This window comes from Zonotrichia albicollis, chromosome Z (assembly GCF_047830755.1).
Source record: "Zonotrichia albicollis isolate bZonAlb1 chromosome Z, bZonAlb1.hap1, whole genome shotgun sequence".
Lineage (NCBI taxonomy): Eukaryota > Metazoa > Chordata > Aves > Passeriformes > Passerellidae > Zonotrichia > Zonotrichia albicollis.
Window position 1 is genome coordinate 37,187,329 of NC_133860.1, and position 23,614 is coordinate 37,210,942.

A 23,614-nucleotide genomic window follows, 5' to 3' on the forward strand; every position below is an offset into this window, starting at 1 on the left:
GCTCACAGCCCAGGCATGAAGCTCGCCCCTTCCCAGCCGGGAAGCCAGCGCCCTCCCCGCAAAGCAGCCCCGCGGCCCCAGCGGCCGAGACCGCCTCCCGACGCCGAGGTGTCGGAGCGCCGGGGTGCCTTGAGCGCCGGGGGCCGCCCGGGGCTCGCCCGCCACCCCTCCCGCCCGTTACTACCATGGCCGCTTCCCGCCGTCCGAGCCGCGGCGCGCACGTCACTCGCAGAGCGCACGGCGCGGGGCACTGACGTCAGCGCCATGGCGTCCACCGAGCTGGAGCGCAAGCGAAAGCCGCCCGAGGTGGTGGAGGGCGCCGGCGACCTGGTGGCAGCGGACGAGGACGATGAGGAGGAACGCTGGGTCGGGCCGCTCCCGGGGGAAGCCGCACAGGCGAAAAAAAGAAGAGGTAAGGGGAGGAGTGAAGCTCTGCCCCGACTGGGGTCGGGGCGGTGGGATCGTGTCCAGGCCACGCCGTGTGGGAGCGGCCGCGGGGTGAGGGCAGCTGTCGGGAGCCCGGCTCCTGAAGCTGCGTCTCGTATGTAAAATGAGCACACTGGGAAACCTTCAGATGCGGAATTACAGAGCGGGGGTGCCTGGTGCTGAGAAACTTGTGGCTATTCAGTCTGCAGAGGAGGAAGTTAGGTGGAGACCTCATAGCAACCTTCCAGTACCTAAAGGGACTTAGAAGGAAGCTGGAGATGGACTCTTCGACAGGAACTGCAGTGATAGCATCAAGACTAGTTGGTGCAAACTGAAAAAAGGAAAATTCAGGTTAGCTATAAAAAAAAATTCTTTGCTGTGAGGTGCTGGCACAGGTTGCCCAGTGATTTTTTTGGGTGCTCCAACCCTGCTAGTATTTAAAACCAGGCTGAATAAGGCTTGGAGCAGCTTTGTCTAGTAGGAGGGGGCTAGATGGTGTTTAAGGCTTATTCTAGCCCCTTAACATTCTGTGACTCTAAGACCTTTGCTTCCTCTGGAGAACACCTTAAGGCTAAGAGCCCTGCTGCTGTGCAGGCTGAAGCTGTGCTGTTAATTGTTGTAGAGTTAATCCATCTTTCAGATCACCACCCTAAGCTGCAGCAGCAGAAGCCTCCGGGCTGTGTTTTGGCATGTGGTGTTGATGTGTGCAGCAACTTCCAGCTCTCTGGGTATCGCTTAAAGTTTTCTTTAAGTATAAAAAACAATGATCATCAGATGTAAACATGCAAGTTCAGTAAAAAATACTGTTGCACAGGTGTTAACAAGTAGGATCTAAAGATCAGAAACAAAACTCAAAATCAGATTATTTTAGATTGGCCAGTTAAACAATGAAATAGGTGTATATGCTTAAAATTTAGACTACAGGACCTGTGTGGGATCACAAATCTTGTGAAAACAAAAGGGATACATGTGGTTTTAGAATGAAATGAGGTTCAGATGACCTTCTGTTTTCTGGCAGTAACTTAAAAACTGTTGATTGAGGTTGTTTCTTTTTGAAACAGCAAGACAGTTACTGTAGCAGTTGCCTTAAGAGGATGGAGCAATATGAGTTAAAGCAGCATTTGAGTGGCTTTATTCCACAGAAAATGTGTAAGTCTGAGTGCAATACCAGACCTAAAAGCTCTTTAATTATGTTTGCACAAAATCCTGCATATTTTTGACTAAACATGAGTAAGCAATAAAAGGATAGGTAAAAGAAAACAAAATGTAGATGTAACTTCATGAAAAAAAAAATCCTGACTTTTCTTTCTATTCTGTGTAGTTCTTGAATTCGAACATGTTTATCTTGAAAATCTTCCGTCAGCTTCAATGTATGAGCGCAGTTACATGCACAGAGATGTTATTACACATGTGGCATGTACAAAGTAAGTATTTTTGTTCTCCATTATATTTCTTCATCTGGGGTGTGTTTTTGTGTAGACTAAGAAGTTTTCACTGTAGAAGCTTTATAACAGAAAGTTGCAGTGTCCTGTGGTTTTTTAAAGGATGGTGGGTTTTTAAAAAAAAAAAAAAGTTTTATCTTGCTTACCTAGAAACAAGATTCAAATTGTTTTTATAGGCTAAAAGAGAGTCTTAAAATCCTTGTTAAAATATGCAGGAAATACAGGAGTAAGTAGTAACTTACTCCCTCTGAAAAAATACCATTCACCAGAATTGCAGAGATCTCACTCACACACATTGTAACTACCATGAAACCAGACTTAAAATAGGAGTTATATTTACATATTCAAAAAGGATAGTGTTATATTTTTCTTCATTTTGACTTTTCATGGATTAATCCAGAATGCACTAAAATACCTGTTGTGTTTTTCCAGGAGTTAAAGTACCCATTCAGAGAGACTTTCACAGTAATTTCTTGAGATTCATTCTCTGCACAGTGTTAATTCTAGTGCAAATTACTGACCAGTGGGAAGGTGCATAGTGTGTGCATCTGTTTTCTTTATTTTATTTTTCTTTTCTAATTGTAGGACAGATTTTATCATAACAGCCAGTCATGATGGACATGTAAAATTCTGGAAGAAAATAGAAGAAGGGATTGAGTTTGTTAAACACTTCCGAAGTCACCTGGGTGAGAAGTTGCTCTTTCTTATTTAAAGGAGTTTACTTTTTCCTCTCCCTTGCTCTTTGTTGTTTGAAGAGAGAGTGCAAATAGAGAGAGAGTTTCTGGGGTTCCTTTATTGCAGTCAGAGATTAAATTATATCTACCAATATTCCTTTTATTCCTCTGTCTTGTTACATTTTGCTCCCAAGCTATAGCAGGGATAGGATGAAAATGAAACATGAAAATGAAAAATGAGGCCTTTGCATTGCTTTGTGCCTGATTGTGGGAGAATAACTGGAACATAAGTGAACAAGATATACAAAAGTGTTCATAAAATCCAGAGAAGTTTAAAAATATGTTACTTTAAATAAGGATACTTCAGTCTTTTTCTTCCCCCTTGCAGTGTGGAAAAAAAAGTAGTTATTTTCATCTGGAGTACTGTAACTGTAGAGTAAATTTTGCCTTATTGTTGTAATTATCAGAAGAATTGCAGTTAAGACAAACTTTAACCCAATTTTCTGAGCTAATAAGTACACAAAGGTTTTCAACACTATGCTAAGCATTAAATAGGCTGGACAGAAAATTATATTCTCAACAGTATTAGTAACTATGATATGCCTGAAGCCAAAACATCCAGTTTGATAGGCAGAATGTTACAGTAAGAAAAATATTTAATAATAGGTAGTAAAAGCATGGTTTCCTTTCAGAGTGACAAGAAATACTAAAGTCTGGTTAACTATCAGCTTCTTATTATATATAGAAGCAAAAGGTATGAACAAAACCTACCATGTGAAAAATCAGCATTGTGAGAACTTTATGGAAGGCTCAGTTGCAGAGGAGTTTTGAGTATCATGGGTGTAATAATCTGTAGAGTTCTGCTTCTTTTACTCTGTTGAGAGATGCCAGCTGAGGAGCACATGATGTTTACCCCATCATAATGTTCCCAATTTTCTAAAATCAACATTTTAAACTAAATTTACTGCCATTATAATATTTTACTATGTTTTTCGTAAATTTTTGATTATCACATACCTGAGTCTAAATACTGGTAGGTCATCAAGTGCTGTTTTGTGAATTTTATTTTTTTAAATAATATTTAATTGAATTCAGGTAGAGTTTTAAATGAAAAAGGTGACAAAACAGTTGGGAAACAGGTTTCAGCCTCTGTAGGTTTTCCGTATGTAATACTGGACTGAAGGATGTCCTTTCCTATTTCTTAATAGTATCTTAAATTAATTCACAGGTGTTATTGAGAGTATTGCTGTTAGTTCAGAGGGGGCATTGTTCTGTTCTGTTGGAGATGACAAAGCGATGAAGGTGTTTGATGTAGTCAACTTTGACATGATCAACATGCTGAAACTCGGGTAAGTTACTTATTTTTCAGAAGTGTTCTTTTGAGATTATCAGTGGGGGTTGTTTTGGTAAGAGATTAGTCAGTAATTTGGGGTTCTTGAGTTCTTCCCTTTCCCCCATGCCTCAGTCATATGAAGTTGAGTAAACCTGCATCTGAAATTAATCCAATGGCTGGAGACTGCCTGACTGAATAGAAAAAATTACTACTGCAGCACTGGAAGAGAGGAGTAGAAAAGGAACTTCCTCAGTGTTACATATTATGCACAAAGATGTGGGGTTTCTCCAAATATTTAGCTAAGCATAATTTCTCTCTGTTGTTTGGCACTGAGTTTAAAAATTACAGTCTGTTAGTAGTTCGATTAGGGAAGGGATTTGTCCTGCCTGTATTGCCTTATTTGTTGTCATAGGGATACAATTTCCTTTTTCTGCTAGAAGCAATATTGTTTTTTTCTTTAGTCTTATAGTTACACATTATGTACCTGAAGGATCTGGGAGAAACAGGAATGGATGCTGCTGGAATTATAACAATACCAGAGAAAAATAAACACCACAACATGATGTATTGGTTAGCTTTGAAACTGAATAGAAGTGTAAAGCCAGGGAAAGAAGCCTTTACAAGAACATGTAATAAAAGCATATGCTATCTGCTTTGTTTGTTGCAGTTTTAGTGTCATCCTCCAGATAATGTACTTCACCTGTAGGAATTGATTCTCTCTTCTCTGTCTGTTCTGGAAAAATTCCAGTTAGGCTTAAGCTTTTTGATTTCGCTGTCATTTTTGACAAAGCCCTGTACTGTTACTGCAAAATTGGTGAAATTACAGAAAAAAGAAAATTATATTCAAAAAAGCACCCCTGATCTTCAGAGCTTTCCAGTTCTACAATTAATCTACAGACCATGGCTCTCTGCAAATCTTTAGCTCTCTGCTTTATGCTTCCATATGTCATCTGGAAAATGTTGCCTATTTCTGCAGAGACTTCATATTTATTTGATCCTGTTCTTCCTAATGAATTTGAGACAAAGTATTTGTTTCTCTTTACAGACAGAAATTGAAAATCTAAATTACTGGTGTCTTGTCATAATGTCTTATCATCACTCCATCAGCACTCATTAGTTCAGTTTGTAAAAGGATACTAAACACGTTTCCTCTGGAGATTGTATAATTATTTTGCCGTTTGCAATTTAGTTTGAGTTCTAGTTTTCAGAATCTTTGCTTACAGACTTTAAAACAGACATATTATTGACTGTATCTCTGACTTACCTTATTTGTACATTTTTGCAAGTAGCACATGAGTTTCTTCTTAAATGCACTCACAACCCTTATTGAATATAGAGGGCTTGTCTTAATTTGGTTTGTATCACTTCTTGGAGATTTTGTGTTTGTGGGGTTTTTTCTGGCAAGATCTAGTTGAACTTTTGCAAAAGTGTATGGCAGAGGTGCAGTTGTCTTCAATACTAGTGAGTCATTACTCACTTAAAAGATGGACAAGGAATGGTGTTGACTTACATTATATATTAATGCCGCTTGGGCTTTTTATCTGAATTTCTATCCAAATTAGTCCTTTTTACCCACTTTTTACTTGGACTATCACAGCCTCTTTACAAAACAATATGGAAGGAACAGAAATTGGTAGTCTTCTGCTGAATGGTATTTCTTGGTAAAACTTGCCTATAATATGCTCAATATTAGCAAGATATGTATTAGCAAAACTAGTAAATAAATTTTAAAATTTGCTTCTGGTGTTTGATTTCAAGTTTACAGCATAATTTGACTCTTACCTAATTAAAACCATTCCTACTTTATTTTTAACTTTTTTTCCTTTCTACTCTTTGTTGCAGTTACCACCCTGGCCAGTGTGAATGGGTATATTGCCCTGGAGATGCTATATCTTCTGTTGCAACATCTGAGAAAAGTACAGGGAAAATATTCATATATGATGGACGAGGAAATAACCAGCCACTTCACGTTTTCGATAAACTCCACATGTCCCCTCTTACTCAGATACGCCTGAACCCTGTCTACAAAGCAGTTGTGTCTTCGGACAAGTCCGGAATGATCGAGTACTGGACCGGTACTCCTCATGAGTATAAATTTCCCAAGAATGTGAACTGGGAGTATAAAACGGATACCGATCTATACGAATTTGCTAAATGCAAGGCTTACCCATCCAGTATAAGTTTTTCACCCGACGGCAAGAAAATGGCCACTCTTGGGTCTGACAGAAAAGTTAGAATTTTTCGTTTTCTGACGGGAAAGCTCATGAGAGTCTTTGATGAATCTCTGAGTGTGAGTTTTGTCTTGTTTCTCCTTCTTGAAATGCTTTCTCTACTTGCATTTGTTTGCCAGCACATTCACCTAAGCTATAGTTTATTTCTAAAGGCAAGCTTCCTTCCCATATTTTCCTTGCAAAAAAGGCCTTCTCTCACCAAGAGGTGTTCTCTTGCTTGTCTCTTAGATTGCTTTGCCCCAAAATGAATTCTTGCTGGTTATGTTACCTACATAGTGAAACAGAGTTGTTGATTTTCATTTCTGTTTTCATGCTGCTAGATTACACTTAACTAGAAAGCAATTGTGGAAGATGGTGGACAAAGCCCATTGCAAGTGACACCATGAAAATGAATTAAATTTGTCATCTTCTAAGAAATTTGATAGACAACTGCACATTTTCTCATGCTTAAGCCTAGTCCTACAACATGCCTCTTGTATCATTAAAATAAAGAGAGTATTCCTTGTATTTATCTAAATCCTTCAGTTAAGTTTGAATGGAGTAATCTCACTTGAATTCAGTATTTTCTAATCATGTGAATCAGTGTTTTACTGGAAAAAAAGTTTAAAATATGTTATTATAGTGCTGGGGTTTTTTTTTGTAGATGTTTACTGAACTTCAGCAGATGAGACAACAACTGCCTGACATGGAGTTTGGGCGGCGTATGGCAGTTGAGCGTGAGCTGGAGAAAGTGGATGCAGTAAGATTAATTAATATAATTTTTGATGAAACTGGACACTTCGTTCTCTATGGAACTATGTTGGGCATTAAGGTCATAAATGTAGAGACTAACAGGTGAGTTCCTGTGACACACAGAGAGATAAACTTCTGTTTTAAAGTCTTTATTCAGTCAAATTTAGAATGTATTTAAAACTTGATATGACTGTGGAGGTGTCTAATCTTTTTGTGTTCTTATTTGAGAGCCTTACATTACACTGTAAGGCTCCCATTCTTTGTAAGGAGTCGCTGGAGATTACAGCTTAGACAGATAGCAAGCACATGTATTAAAAATATGTAATTAATTTCTATCTAACTGGATGGGATAATGTAAATGTCAAGTAAAGATGGATCATTTTGTTGGGATTTTTATTGCTTAAGGAGGCTGACTGGTAAATTAAGGTACCAAATTTAAATAGAGAAACATCATAAAAATTATTAGTAAATAATTATTTTGAGAGGATTTTGAAATTTTGCTCTGAATCTAACATTCAGAAAGAAGATATTTTCTGACTGTGAGCAGCTGAACGTTACACCTCTTTACATCTTGAATTTCAGGTGTATTCGTATCTTGGGAAAACAAGAGAACATCAGAATGATGCAACTGGCTTTGTTCCAAGGAGTAGCAAAGAAACATCGTGCAGCGATCACTATAGAGATGAAGGCATCTGAAAATCCTGTTCTCCAGAATATTCAGGCAGATCCAACAGTAATCTGCACAGCTTTTAAAAAAAACAGGTTTTACATGGTGTGTGGGGTTTCTATTTAGATAGCTCCATTCTTGTATTGATTACTCTACATTATTTTTTGTTTTTCTCTTTGCACCTTTCTAGTGCTTTTTGTAGTTGTAAATGCAGCTTTTACAAAGGAGTCTCTTTATGTTGCAAGTATATTTAGAATTTTTATCTTGAACTATCTGTATGTTAACTAGAAACAGCTGTGATTTTTTCACAGATTTTTTATTCCCCCAAGAAGATATCCTTTTGTTCTTGTTGAAAAAGAACCTAAGTAAGAGCACTTAAAAAACTAACCAGATTTTATAAAGAAACAATAAGCAACTGTATGCATAAAACAATATAATAGAAAAAAATTTCAGACAAGAATCAAGACTTAGTAACAATAAGAACATATAAGCAATCAAGAAAGGGGTCATCTTCCTGTTCACAGTTGGGTTTTTAGGTGAGATGGAACCAAACAAACAATTTCAGAGTGGTTAGTAGCTCATTTGAGAGGTCATAGCCATAGAGATTAGAGTTTGGACTGTCTGTTATGCCTTAAATTTGCTGCGTCTCTGTAGTTTTATATTAATGCAGTATTGGAATAGGAGGATTTATTTTAACTTTGTAGCACAACTGCAAAGCACTGGTAATCCTTTTGGCATAAAGCTTGCCAATTTCATTTTAATATAGCAAAACAGCCTGGTATTCTCCACCTCATTTTAAAGAAAAGATGCTGAACTAGTGCAGACTCTTGTTGTAAAGGGAAAAGTTTAAAGATAACAGATTATTAAAAGTTATTTGGATTTGCATGTAGTTTTACTGGAATTTGTGACTGTGGAAATGCTGGTAACATAACACAGCAGTCCAAGGATAGACTGTCTATGAATTGTCTTTGTACATTTCAAATTGAATTGGGTGTTCAGCAGGTTGAATAATGACATTGATGTGTTGGGTGCAGGGCACTGTGTATTTTAAGAGGAAAAAAGAAAAAAACAGTTAACCTTCTTTTCTTTTGTGCTTCAGTTTACTAAACGCGAACCAGAAGACACAAAGAGTGCAGATTCTGACAGAGATGTATTTAATGAGAAACCTTCTAAAGAAGAGGTCATGGCAGCCACTCAGGCAGAAGGTCCCAAAAGAGTGTCAGACAGTGCCATCATCCACACAAGCATGGGAGATATTCATATCAAGCTTTTTCCTGTTGAGTATGTAGTTGCTGTTTTTTCTGGGGTTTTTGGTTTTGTTGCTTTCTTTTGCCCCTTGTGGTTGCAGTGTCCAAGACTTATCTCATGCTAGAAATAATTATTTTCTTTCCCGTTTTCTACTGGTTTTGTTTCCTGACAGTTTCTTAATATGCTAAGGGAGGAATGTGACTCTTAACAAACAAAAATAAAGTAGGGTAATAAAAATAGTCTGGGGCACAGGAGTTTTTGGAATTGTGTTTGGGTTTATTTAGTTATTGATTCAGGGAGGGTTTTCCTTTCTTAACTTTTGTTCTTGAACAGATAATGATACTCTTCTGTGTAAGCTCTGTATTGTAGGGCAGTGCTGTTTGCACAGATCTTGAAAAAGAAAGATGACGTTAGCAGCAGCAGCAGATTTGGCAGCAGGTTTGTGTGAGCCAGAAGAATAGTAGTTGCAATTTCTGAATGTGGCCAGTGTACTACACTTTGTTATTGCAGCTCCTTTAAAAGCCATATAACATTTATACCAGCATATAATACTAGTGTTGTGTATATGCAAAACCAGGCAAAGAATTGAAAAGTTTTTTGCATGACAATTGCTAAATCAGTATGTCCTTCTCTCTCTTTTGTGGTGCAAAAATTGCAAATAATCTGTTATTTAACAGGAAATTTATATAATATATTGCTGTACATAGAAACCTTAATTATGTTGATGTACTCCATGCGTCTCCAAAAATGAATTCATGTTTGGTCTTAAGCACAGGAGGTTAACCTCAATTCTACCCTCTAGGGCTACCAGACTTTTACTGCAGTCTTTACCAGTATTTCCTTGCATCTGGCTCTAGTTTCTGGAATTCATAATTATAGCATATAGGTTGTAGTAATGGTAGAGCTCTTGCTAGCAAGTTACAGGTCAAGCTACATTAATTCTTTCTTTAAATTGTCATGCTAATGTGTCATACATGCACAGTATTGCAAGGTGCTTCACTGCAATGCTCTGTATGCAGTTTTAAATAGAGCATTACTAGGGTTGGTTCGTCCATTGTTAGGTTTGTCCTTTCTTACTGTAGTATTTTCTCCCAGCTGAGCTTTAAATTAAAATCTCTTTAGTGTGATTAAAACTTTAAAGAAGAGCATATAGGATATGGCTCTGTACATCTTTGAATTCTTCGGTCATTTCATTGTGAAATAAAATTGTGAATGACTCTGTACTGCTCAGCAAGAACTGGGACTATAATCTAGTCTGTTCCATTAGTTATGACATTGGTGCTCTTTTTCACAAGATAGCTTGGAGTGTCACTAAAACCCAAGCTAATACTTCATTTCACAGTTAGACTAGAGTAACTCTACACCTATGGACTCAGCATGGCCATTTTCTCCGTATCGGGAGTGCAGATAGAAAACTAGGGAACCTATAGTCAGTGGTGCCTTGAACTAGGCCTTCAGGAGACAGATTTGGTTTCTGGCTCTCATGGTTTAACCCCAGCCAGCAACTAAGACCCCCAGAACCACTTGCTCATGTCTCCGTTGGTGGAATGGGAGAGCACTGGAAGAGTAAGAGTGAAAACACTTGTGAGTTGAGGTACAGAGAGTTTAATAGGGAAAGCAAAAGGCATGCACCCAAGCAAAGCAAAATAGGGAACCTGGACAGGCAGATGTTCTACTATCTCCAAGAAAACAGGTCTCCCTCACATGGAGTGGATACTTGAGAAGGCAAATCACCATTACTCTGCATGTCCCCTGCTTTTTCCCTCAGCTTTCATGTGCTGAACATAATGCCATATGTGCAGTGGAGCATCCCTGTGGTCAGCTGGGTTCAGTTGTCTCAGCTTGGTCCCCTCTCAACTCCTACAGCCCCAGCCTCCTCACTGGCAGAGTGGGATTAGGAGCAGAAAAGGCCTCAGCAGTGCATAAGCCCTGCTCAGCAACAGATAAAACATCCCTGTGCTATCAATACGGCTGCTGCCTTTCTGTGTAATCACACAGCTTTGTAATTCTCAAGCTTTTTGCTTTCAGCTCTTTTTAAGCTTAGGTTTGAGGAGTTGGAGATGTGTTTTTTCCTTAGTTGGCTAAATCCCTTCCTACAGAGTCCTGAGACATTGCACAGCACAAGGGGGTCTTAGTCCCAGCTGAAATCTTTATGGCCCTGTCACCAGACAAATATTCTTGTGTTTTCGGCTGAATGATTTTAGGTGCCCCAAAACAGTGGAAAACTTCTGTGTGCACAGCAGGAATGGTTACTACAATGGACACATAATTCACCGTATCATCAAGGTAACTTGTAACATGTTAATTTTTTGTTAATTTACGTAATGTACTCTGCTGGTCAGTCCTCTGTTAACAATTCCATTTCCCTTTTGCACACAGGATTGTTGGAGTACATTTAGAGTTCCTTATAATTCTGAACAGCTCCAATGTCCTAAATAGCTTTAGCACTTACTAAAGTTGTAGTAGCTGTTCTACAACTGATAAGGTAGCAGAAAACTGAAAATTGAAAGATGAGTCCTGCTATCCTGCTTGAACTAAAACTTTGCTTCATGTCAGAATACCTTTCTTGTAAGGCTTTTTATTTCTGTCACACCAGAATCAAGTGACAGAGCCTAAGAATTTGCAAAAGGTAGAGACAGTCAGGTTTCTGTCCTTCATTGGCAGGTATAGTGAGTAACCTTGCTTTTTCTCAAGTACTTGTTAGACACAAAAAAGTCTTAAATGCTTTCTCCCTTACACACAACATTTTAACACATTTTGTGGATAGGTTTGAAGTAAGTTTGAAAAAATGTCACCTAGCACATAACACTTATGGTTATGTATTCTATGCAGTAATGTGATCACTTACAATTTTTGTGCAGGGTTTCATGATTCAGACTGGTGACCCAACTGGTACAGGAATGGGAGGTGAAAGTATTTGGGGAGGAGAATTTGAAGATGAGTTTCATTCAACTTTACGACATGACAGACCATATACACTCAGCATGGCTAATGCAGGACCAAATACCAATGGATCCCAGTTTTTTATAACAGTAGTCCCAACGGTAAGTAATGCTAAAAGCTCAATTTAAGGCCTGAGAGGCTACCTAGATAGTAAAAAATCAACTTTTTTCTCATGAAAAAAGGAACACATTAGTGCTTACTTTACAAATAAATGATACTCGTGATGTGTAGTGTATAGGCTTCACTGAAACTGTCCTTTACAAGATAGAAATACTTTTCCATCACATGTGATCAAGAGGCCTTTTCCCTTTAAATGGAGTAAGGGTGGTATAAAATTCCTAGGCATGTTTGCAATTATGTATTACTAGAGTATCTTATGTTAATAATAGTGGTTTAAACTTGATGGAAATCTAGGTATTGCTTAGATTGTTTGGGGTTTGGATAGGGTGCCAGGATGTCTTTCTAATGGTGTCTGATTGTAGCTATACCAGGAAGCCAGTGTTCAGGTTTAAAAATTTCATTTGATCTGTGTATAGATTTAGAGCCAATAAAAACGACAATAAAAATTTTGATATGTGAATCTAAGATATAGAAACTTAAAAATAACGCTTATAAAAACTGCATTCTTATAGCACTTCAAAGTAATATATTAAAAAAAAAAACTAACTACCATAGTTCTGAGGTTTATTAAGTTGTATGAGGGCCTATGTTGAAATTGGGCATACCGTCTCAGTATTGAATTGGGTAGTATTCTGTACTGACACTTAAAATTCCTTTGTGAAAATAACATGAAACAGAGAGACTGAAACATTTCTGTGAACTGAGAATGCACTTTAAAATGAACTATACAGTGCTACTGCACTGGTAGAACATGACCTCTGTAGTACTTTAAGAAAGCAGAGTTAGCTACATTCTAGTATTTCCTTGCATGCTAATGTTTACAGGGTGTTGGCTTCCATAGTCTGGACACACAAAATGTATCCATGTACACTTTATTTTTGGTTTGGTACCTAACCTACATGCTGCTTTCTATTTTAATATGCTTTTCTTTTCCTCCTGTGCTTTCAAACAGCCTTGGCTCGACAACAAGCACAGTGTGTTTGGACGGGTGACTAAAGGAATGGAAGTTGTTCAGAGAATCTCAAATGTCAAAGTCAATCCCAAAACTGACAAACCCTATGAGGACATCAGCATCATTAATATAACAGTGAAGTAAGGCAGGCATTGAAGCTTCCAGCTTAAGCAGAAAAAACCTGAGCATGTGGGACCCAGAGAGGGACCTAGGAAGAACAAATATTTTTCATAGTTCCTAGATGTTCTGGTTTGACATTGGCACAAGGCCAAATGCTTGCATGAAAATACACCTTCTCTGGTGTCTGCTGTGAGATTTTGACCAGGAATAAACAAAGCAGGCTCTCACTTGAAAAAGAAGAAAAGTTTATTAACTAAACTACAAAAACAATTACTAAACTACACACAAAAGGAAGAAAAAGAAAAGAAAAAAACAAGGAAAATGAAACTCACAAAAACACTCTCCTCCTCCTCCTCCCCCCCAAATTCCCAATACAATACAATCCAAAATCAATTCTGGGTCCAGCACCACCCTTTAGAATGCTCAACTTCAGTTCCTCAAGAGGAGAGGGAGTCCTTCCATGTGTCGTGGTGGCCTTTTCCGTCCTTGTTCCGGTGCTCTCACCACCGGACCAGAATCAGGGCTGCTTCCACGGTTGTCCTTTTAAGGAGGCTGTGTCCAGTTCCAGAGAAGCTCAATCTCTCACCTCTGGGACATCTGTCCCCCCCATATTTTATATACCCCCTGGGGCCGAGGGGTACCCACACTGAATCTTCTTTGGCTCTGGGACATTTCTCCCCCTGGTCTCAGTCTCTGTATTCCAGGGAAACATAGCTGTGTCCATGGCTACACAAAAAGAGTCCAGCATAAAATGCCACTCCCTCTTCTCCGTCTTTCCAACATCTCTCACTCTCTCTCTCTGGTCCAGACTTTCATCACTCACTCATCTCCTTCATCCTCCTCCACTCTTATCTCTCGTCTGGGAAGGGTTAGTGTTCTGTGAAGTTTTCATTGTCCAAAAATGGGTTAAAAACTCCTCCAAGCGGCTGGACTCCTGGCTGCACCCCCCCACCATCTCCTCAGCCGGGCTGCCTGCTGCCAGCACATGTTTACTGCTTTCAAGGTAACACAAGGCACACAAACACCGGCTGCACTCTCTCTGTCTGTCTCCAAGGTGAGGGGGGGAACAGGCTGCCCATTGCTTCCCGGCATTTCTTCATTTTCTTCCTTCCACCCTTGGGGCCAGGCCTACCTCTCCCGGGCCGGGCCGCATGGCTTTTCCCCTCCCCCAGCCCAGCCAGCAACTGGGCCGGGGGAGAGACTCAACTCCTTCACCGCCGGAAATCCAAAGAGGAGCTGCCAGGGGGAGAGCCCTGCTTTTACCCTGTGTTCTCGGAGGTGGACCCAGTGCCCAGTGGTTAGGCCAGATGGCAATATTCAAAACTGACCACTCATTGGCCCCATCCACACAGCATCCCAGAAATCCTGTTTCCGGGTCAAACCATGACACTAGATATGGCAAATACCAGGACAGAGCAATTACCAGTTCTACTATTTTTAATGTACCTAAAGTGCCCTAATTCTGCATTTCTGGTAAATTTGTATTTTGAAGTAAAAACATCTACATGTTTCTTACAAAGCCTACTGTCTTTCTTGCATCTCTTCTATGCAAAATTAAAGATAAAAAACCCCACCATGTTCCAGGACAGTGCTTGTAACTTTTTCATGTTTACTTGCATCTTTCATATTTAATTAATCTGTATCATGGTACTGAAATCTTTGACAAAGGGAAAGGCCAAAATACTAAGTTGAGTAAACTTCTCAATCCTTTGTATGTGTATCAAAAATTTGATTAAGTTACTGTACTGTTGACTATGAAAAGCAAACAATGTAACCTACCTCTATTTAAAAATAGTTGTGTACACATCTCTCCCAAGAGCAATTATCAACTCTTAAAATGCCAGTGTCTAAAGTCCTTTGCAATTTGTTTTTTTTTTCTTTTAATGTTTGCTTTCTCTTTATTTTAGCCTAGTCAATCTTTTTTTCTGGCTTTATTTTTAGCCAACATCCTACGAGCATTACTGCTTCTACTGAAATACTTATTTTATACTGAACTAAACTTTGCATCAGCTGTTTTTGATGGAGTTATAGAACAAAATCAAAGCATCATTAAGGCTGAAAAAACCTGGTAAGGTCAGTAAGTCAAACATTAACCCAGCAACATCACCAACTTTACTATTAAACCATGTCCCCATGTTTTTTGAACACTTCCAGGAATGGTGACTCCACCACTTCAGTGGGTGCTCTATTCCAATACCTGACTCGATGAATTTCAGTGATGAAATTTTTCCTAATGTTTAATGGTAATCTGAGGCCATTTCTTCTTGTCCTGTCATTAGTTAGCTGGGAAAAGAGGCCAACACGCACCTAGCTACCTCTTCCTTTTAAGCAGTTGTAGAGATTGCTAAGGTCTCCCCTGAGCCTCCTTGTTATAGGGCTTGCAAGGGTTGCAGGATGAAGAGAGAGGCGAGAATGTTCACCTCATGTTCAGAAGGCTTGACTTATTATTTTATGATATATATATTACATTATAACTATACTAAAAAGAATAGAAGGAAAGTTCTCAGAAGGAAGCTAAGAATAGAAAAGGAATGAATAACAAAGGGCTGTGTCTCAGCAGAAAGCGAGACCCAGCTCTGCTGTGAGTGGTCAGTAAATCCAAACATCCACCCGAGACCAATCACGGATCCACCTGTTGCATTCCACAGCAGCAGATAATCATTGTTTACATTTTGTTGCTGAAACCTCTGAGCTTCAGCAGGAAAAATCCTAACAAAAGGATTTTAATTAAAAAATGTCTGTGACATGTCACCTTTCTTTTATTTATTTAAATTAGAAATAATTTAAATATTATTAGAATAAATAATATTCTAAAAAATATTATTAGAATAAATTTAAATTAGAAAGGAAAGCGTTTGTAATTTTCTCTGCCGTGCACATGCAGAGGAAAGAACAAACACTTGACAGGTTATCTGTTGCTAATCCAAATCTCAATCAAGTGCTGGTGTGGAATGAACAGCGAATTTCTTCACCTGTAGAACATGCAATTCTATCAAATCACTAAAACAATCTTACAATATAAGAAAATGAAAAAACAATGCAAAGAAAGTTCAAGTCCAAGCAGCTGAGCTTCAGGAAAAAGTTCATGGACTGAAGATGTTCTTCTTCGCTATCTCTGAAAGTCCCTTTTGATCCTGAAACAGGCTTGCTGCAGAAAAGTCCATCAATAGTTATCAAAAGTCCATTGACAGTCACAAAACAATTTCAAACAATTTTGAGACAACTTTTGTAATGTCCTGGCCACAGCCCTTTTTGAAGGGGCTGAAGGTAATTTTTGGCCCTTCAATGCTTCAGAGCTGCTGCCAGCTATTTCAACTCTCTTAATAATTTTTTTTTTTTTTGGTGTGTCATCGAAAAGAGCAGCATCAGCAGAGCAGCCAGAGAGAGGCCCTGGGGGGCCCTGGCTCATGGAGAGGGACCAGGAACCCCAGATATGGCCCACAAAAGGCGGGCCAGGGCCAGAAGGGGGAAGCAAAACCCCCAAAGCCATCAGGAGGCCGGGCGGTGGCCCTGGCCCAGGAACCTGAGCCCAACAGCCCAGGCCAAACCCACGAGGCAGGCTCTGCCTTGCCACAGGCCTGCACCCTGCTGCCAGTACAATGGCAGAATGGGTGGTGAGACACTTCCTTTCCCCAAAAAAGGCATGCCAGCAGCAGGCAAATAGACGAAGCCCCAAGAATCCTCATCTCGAGTCTAGGAATGTTTGTTCCCCAGAGCAAGCAAGCCATGATTGCTTCCCGCTGTGCCCTCTGTCTCTGCAATGCAAATGCATCAGGTGTGTCTCCCATCTGCCTCACGGCACCACCCCCACCGGGCTGGGGACCAAAGGCAGAACTCCCGGGACCCACCTGCCCCTTACCGCTGCGACGCGCAAGGGGCGGCAGAGACGGCAACCTCCAAGGGGCAGCAACTGACCAAACACCCCCCAACCCGCCGAGAACGCTGATTTTGAACGCAGGCAAATGGGCTGCACCCACAGTCAGCTGGCGAGCTCCACCTCCTCCACAGAAGGAGAGGCCGGCAGCCAGGGCCGCTGCTGCAACTGGCCCAGGATGGTCCCAGCTCGAACAAGCTGCCGCCGGTTCCAGGGCAGCCTCTGACGCAGACATGGAGGACAAAGTCCCCCGACGGCGACAGAACTGCCGGGGCGGCCGGTGCAGGCGGCAGGGGGGCCGAGGGGGCGGGCGGAGGGGCCGAGGCCGGAGAAAATGCCTCCCCCGCTGTGCCAGAAGCAGCAGCCGCGTCTTCGTCTCCTGGCAACAGCGGCTCAGCCACGGGAAATGGAGTTTCTGAGCTCGCAGGGAAGCTGCGCCCACAGGCTCTGCCGGAGGGACCGCCACGGGAGACGCCATGCGGGAAAGCACCCGCACCCGCGGGCCGGGTTGAGGCGGTGCTCGCGGCACTGGCCGGGGCGGCGCCACCCACTCTTCATCCCCCGGAGAGAGAGAAGGGGGGGAGAGAGACCGCTCCGTCTGAGCATGCTCTGAAGATGCGGAGAAAAAAACTTCGGCTCCCGGCGAAACTTCGCCCCCCCGCAGGGATGCAGCGGGGCTGGGAAGCAGCAGATCCTCCCCCAAAGGGTCTTCTCCTGCTGGAGACGGGGGAAATAGGGCAGTTAGCCCTGTGCAGTTAGCAATCCAGGGAAAAACAGCTGCTCTCCGTTCCAAGACCGGAAAGAGTGCCTTAAATGTTAGGTAAACTCTTGGGTGTCCCAATCCACGATCCAAAACGAATTGGAAAATGGATTCTATGCACTCTCATACCAAAACACCCAGGGCATATAGCAAATTACATTTGTCAATTTGTAGTCACCTCCCCCTTCAACCAGGACTGTGGTAAATGATTTGAGGTGTCTTCTTGGTGCCTTAAAATAATTTAAAGCTCTTCCAACCAGTTTCATCAGTAATCTTGGTGGATCCCATCTGGTCCCACAGACGTGCAGCTAAATGGTTTAGCAACTACTAGCCATTGCTTTGTGAATTATGAGTACTTCATTTTGCTCCTCATCCCTGTCTTCCACTTCAGGGGACTTGATACTCTGAGGATAACTGGGCTTACTGTCAAAAACTGAAACAAAGAAAGCATTAAGCTTTTGCTTTACCCTTCATTACTGTTTCCTTCTGCATACAGTAAAGGATGGAGATTCTCAGTGGCCATTTTGTTGCTGATGTAGTTGTAAAAACATTTTTTGTTGTCTTTTTCACCAGTATTCAGCTCAAGTTCTAGCTGGGCTTTGGCCCTTCTGATTTTCTCCCTGCATAACCTCATAGCACCCTTGTAGTTCTGATGAGTTACCTGTCCTTTCTTCCAGAGGTTATAAAATTTCTCTCTGCCTGTTCCAACCGGAGCTCTGTGTTGAGCCATGCTGACCTCCTTTCTCACCAACTCATCTTTCAGCACCTGGGTAGACCCTGCTCCTGCACCTCTTGCTAGGATTTCCTTCTGCTTTCCTGGACTCTTCCATTGCTCTTAAGGACTACCTCCAAAGAGCACTCTCTCAGTTAGTTTCCTGAAGAGGCCCTAGTTTGCCCTCTGAAAGTCCAAGGAGGCAGAGCTGCTGACCCGTATCCTTATTTGTCCAAGAATGGAAACCTCCTTTTGTGATCACTTTGCCCAAGACAGCCTCCAAACATCACTCACGCATTTTTCTCTGTTCACAAACAGTAGGCTCACACTGAAAGCTGAGACAACTTCTCAAGCTGCAGTGAATGTGGTCCAACAGGGCCCTGTTACTATGCTGCTTAGTTAAATGTACTCTATAAACAGCAATATTGATCATGCCAGTTTATGTTCACTTAACACCACTGCACTCATAAAACACTTGGAAGTTTACAGTTATGGTAACTTCATTTATAAATCGAGATATGATGCATAATAACCAAATATATTTCCACAAAAGTTGCTGCTACCATCAGGAAGTTTATCTTTAGTGAGATACACAATCAGTAAGAAAAATTCCATAATAAGTTAAATGTAGTGCACCTCTATTCTCAGAGGACCTTAAAAAACAAAACGGCAAGTTTATTAAAATTAGTTCTCAAGGTTTTACATATTTTATTGAAAAGACATTATTTTCTGAGCAATGCAAATTGCAGCAGTTCACGAATTTCTTCTACTAAAAGAGCTCTTTCTTTAAAGAAATCTTTACGTAAGATCCACATCTACTCAACACTCTCAGAACCAGACCCTCATAGTCCACGGTAATTTTGAAGATAGAATACAGAAACAGTGATAAAACATGACTGTTCAGTTAGCACAGACATACTATTTCTGAAATTAGGTTCTTTAAAGAAAGCTACAACACAGTCACCGTATGTTGCATTTACTCAGTTTTGAAATTACATCGAGATCCTTTGAAAAGTTAATTCAGTCTTTCTAAACGGTCAGCAATGCTTTAGTGAGTTCTAGTTCAAGAAATATTCCAATTACATATTCCATAAGTCAGTACACTAAAAACTAAAGTTCAGTAAAACTGATGAAACAAGCTTAAATTTATAACTAAAGCCATTTATATGTTGTATTAATGTATAATACGAATAAACCTCTTAGTGTACTCTACACTGAAGAGTTCACAGACATATGCAACACTTTCACATTTACTTCAAGTCATCTTAAATAAATTCAATTTAAAAACACTTTCATGGTAGCATTCCATGTGTCACAAGCAATCACTTGTACTTGAAAATATGCATGAGTGAGAATTTTTCCTCTCCTCTCAAATTTAATGTTATTTAAAATACCAACTAGTCACCTTGAACATTTTGAATTAGAACTATACTGAGCAGCATGTGTAACTGAAGCCTAAGCCAGCTAAAATGAAGCTAAATCAAGATTCCTCTAAAGAATGCATGTCTTCTGTTAAAAATATTACAGGAAAAGATATCTACCATACTTAGCAGAACTTGCTCATATTTCAAAAAGAGCTGTGAAGGGACAGTCAGCCCTAACTAGGTCAGGGGTTGCTCTGCAGCACAGGCTAAGCAGATGCTCAAATCACAGCCACCACCTGTGTACTGTGCAAGAAGTTACAGGCTGGGAAGGAAGAACAATTTTAAGTTTGGTATGTGCAAAAACCCCACTTTTCACTCCATTATAAACTGTTTCCAATTTTATCAGCTTGTCTAAATAAAGACTAAATACTCTGTCTCAGTACCTGTACATGTGTAGGCATTGAAGACCACTTCACAAACATTAAACTACTTTAAAGCTTAGTGTTCCTTCAGGTATTATTCATGTCATTAGACTTGCTGAATCTGAAGCTGCATTTAACATAATTTACCTGAAATTTAAGTAATAAGAATACTACAAGTGTTGTAATAAGGAAGTAACTTAACTGCTTCCTGTAGAAGAAAAGTGCAAATGTACTAAATTATTCGTTTACACATTCTTGGCTTTACCTAAGGTATGTAGCAGGAAAATAACATAAAATTTCTAATAATACAATGAAAGCAAAGCCACAGACAATGGAAAACACTTTCTTTACTAGGCGAGGTTCAGAGGTCTCACATGTAAACACTTTTCAGCATGGCAAAAATATCTCCATGTCTGTGAAAAAACACTGTTCACTTGAACTATCTAGTTCTCCTGACTCACCTCTACTCCAGTAAGAAAAGTTATGACACAGAATTTTGATCTACTGCTCAGAGTCGTTGTAGCTTCTCTACCAACAGGAAGAGAGTCCGTGGCATAGCTGCTTCAACTGGCAGTGGCCATGGACTTAGAGAAAAGGGAAGAAGATTCTGGTGTGCATACCAGACAGATAAAATTGTTCGCAAAGTTCCATGTCCAGCAGAAAAAACGATATCACTGGGTCATTGCAACCTTCTCTAAATTTAAACAGCACTACACCCATATTTCATGGGCTTGTGAATCAGTAATCTTCAAAAATAGAGGCATTGGTGACAATTTCATGTAGAAGATACAGTAAAAACTGAAAATCTAATTATGGAAGATTTATATCACATTTTACCATCTACCCTTCTAAAGACTTACAATTAGTGTTCACTGGTTTTACATTGTGTTATTGAATATTTTAAGGCCACTCCCTTATTCTGGAATCATGACTTCTACATAAAAGCACATAGCTGGACTGACATTACACCACTGTACTTCTTTAAGAAGTTGGTTTTTTTAAATTTATTTTGACTTCTTCAGGAATAAACTTAATCTCTAAAAACAGATTATGTTCCCAAGTATGCACAAAACACTTTCACCTCAGTATCACCATAGTATGTCCATAAATAATTCAGTGTGAAAAACCCAACTAACCCCTGCCCCAAGATATAAAACAAGTGGCTAAGTAATGCCAAAGCCCCTTAGCTCTGCAATACTTTTCTCCAATTCTGAATTTCCTTTGTGCAGTTATGCTGCCTTCCTGTAACAAACAAGGAGGTTAATAAATAATAAGGGAAACATTTTCTTTACATGGTGTAGCTGCATGTAAGTTTCAATGCCACCTTTGTATTAATGGATTCTTTTGATATTAAAGAGTAGCACCACTTATCTCTAACTTATAGAGCTGGCTATTCTAATAAACTTGAGATGGATGTTGGAATAGCTTCATGGGAAAGTATTTCTAAACTACTCAGAATTCTTATAATACTAATTAACTACTGTAACCGCATTATATCTATTACATGAAATCCAATGCATATTTTATCAGGGAAAAAAATTAAATTTTAACAATATCTCAAAAGTAATTTCAAGGCATCCTTGTAACACTCTTCCATTATCCACTAAATGTAGATGTATCAACTTTCAAAATCACTATAATGACACAAGTTTACTGAACCAATTACCCAATCTAGGATGAAAGGTTATATTTTTTTGTAACCACCAACTTAAATGAAGTCCCCTCTTCAGGGAGCAGACCTGGTGCCAACACTCTAAATCGTGCAAACAAAACAAAACCATGAACTACAACATCAAATTGCAGCTGATGTCAAGTTAAGCCACATCCAAGACACCAGCAGCCACTAGCTGCCTTGAAAGCCAGTCCAAACCTTCATAAAGTCCTGTACCACTTCGGGCATCACAACCCTGAATATACCAGCTACGGCCACAGCAGAGTTTGTGGAGACTCAACAGTTCTGTGATTTCTTCCACTGGAAGAGCACCTGCTACATCCTGCAAGAGAATCAAAAACTCAATTATTCATCTGTATTATATTTGAAGCTATTTCATGGGCTTAGACTGAAGCTACAGATCACATAACAACACTTCAAACACAAAAGACAAATCAAACAGTTAAGCATTTACTACTTGCTACCATAAAAAAAACCCTGATTGATCAATCTACTAAGTATGCTTAGCACCAACACTTACTCGACCAGCATTACACATTACACACAAGGAAAATATCTCCATTTTATCTTTCCACATTAGCACTCTCTACCCACAGCAGAGGGTTCAGAAGGTTGGAATTGGATAGACAAGCTGAGGAAAGGAGAGTAAAACCAAATCACAAGTACCTGTTTATTAGCAAAGATCAAAAGCAAGGCATCCCGCAATTCCTTCTCTGTTAATAATTTTGCAAGTTCACTGTATGCTTCACTGACCCTGTCTCTGTGGCTGCTATCAACAACAAACACCACCGCTATGAAAGAAGAAGAGAAATGTTTTACACACATTCACATATAAACTGCAAAATTAGCTTTTAACTTACACCATTCCTTTTTCTAGAAGCTTTCTATGTGAAGTTCCTCAGTACACAGCTTCACTTTTAAATCCAGGACAACTGAGAAATTCCTTAAATATTTCTGTATTTTAAACAGAAGTCTAGAATTCATCCTAAAACAATGACAGAATCTCTAATTCTTTTTCCCTAGTCTAATATAAAGGCCATGATATTTTAACTACTTAGGTCTAAAACCAGATTTACCATGCGAGGAGTAAGTATCTCAGTTTAAACCATTTCTTGATCCATTTATACTCCATTAACTCCCATATGGCTGTCTCAGTTTCCCTTAATGGACTGTAATATTCACAGGTTCAGCCAAATCAGCACAGCTTGCTTCAACTACAGACTATAAAATCCAAAAAAGATGGCCAACGACCCGACATAGCAGCGTTAGATTTTACTATTCACTAGAGAGTAACTAAGATGGCAGAAAGACTGGGGAGTCAAGGGGGCAGAGCTAGAGGACAGAATTTAAAATCAAGGGGTTTGCGATGAGAAAAACCCCAACACCAAAACTAAAAATAACCTACTGCAGATATGTACCAGGGTAACTGCTTATCTTTCTTTCCAACATGCAGTTCCAAGGCAGGCATGATTCCATGCTATTTCACACAGTATGTTTTAAGAGGACAACAGCAATCCCTAAATACAACTTTTAAAGTTTGAAAAAATAAGTAATTTAAAATGTTAAAGTTTGTGTTTAAGGCTGAAATAAGGCACAAAGCAGAGCACATAAGCTGGTGTTTGTAATTCCTAAGTATTTTAGATAATTGTGAATGAATCAATCAAGAGGAACTTCTGTCTGAACTGGGAAAAACCTATGGAGGATTTACAAAACAACAACACAAATTTTTAAGTTCATCAATGCTTTCAGACTCAATAATCTAGTCTATAATCAGATACTACACTGCAATAGCAAGTCAGAAGTTACAGAACTTGGTAGAATTTTTTAAGCTGCTATCTGAAGGCTCCTAAAAGCTGAGTATTTTCAAGTGCTATTTATATTCCATACCTGGCAAGTACTGCTTCTCACTATACAGACTTTGG

General features: G+C 39.8%; 3 protein-coding genes across 6 annotated transcripts in view; 1 reads left to right on the top strand and 2 right to left on the bottom strand.

The window, feature by feature from the left end:
• CENPK (centromere protein K) overlaps positions 1-268 on the bottom strand; it is a 30,548-nt gene extending 30,280 nt beyond the window's left edge. For all 3 annotated transcript variants that reach the window (XM_074532985.1, XM_074532986.1, XM_074532984.1), the window contains exon 1: positions 185-268. In XM_074532985.1, coding sequence (XP_074389086.1) covers positions 185-187 — 3 coding nt within the window. In that variant the 5' untranslated portion in view covers positions 188-268. The remainder of the gene's footprint in view (positions 1-184) is intronic.
• On the top strand, positions 1-13,132 carry PPWD1 (peptidylprolyl isomerase domain and WD repeat containing 1). The gene is made up of 11 exons (XM_074532957.1): positions 1-412; positions 1,748-1,850; positions 2,454-2,554; positions 3,771-3,891; positions 5,718-6,165; positions 6,750-6,940; positions 7,421-7,610; positions 8,605-8,786; positions 10,958-11,039; positions 11,615-11,797; positions 12,769-13,132. Exons 1-11 carry the CDS (start codon positions 16-18, stop codon positions 12,910-12,912), a joined length of 2,142 nt encoding a protein of 713 aa, XP_074389058.1. The 5' UTR covers positions 1-15; the 3' UTR covers positions 12,913-13,132.
• Positions 13,117-23,614, bottom strand: part of TRIM23 (tripartite motif containing 23) — a 27,339-nt gene continuing 16,841 nt past the window's right edge. For both annotated transcript variants that reach the window (XM_026796925.2, XM_005492984.4), the window contains 2 exons: positions 22,359-22,483; positions 13,117-22,014 (listed from right to left, as the gene is read on the bottom strand). In XM_026796925.2, coding sequence (XP_026652726.1) covers positions 21,835-22,014; positions 22,359-22,483 — 305 coding nt within the window. In that variant the 3' untranslated portion in view covers positions 13,117-21,834. The remainder of the gene's footprint in view (positions 22,015-22,358; positions 22,484-23,614) is intronic.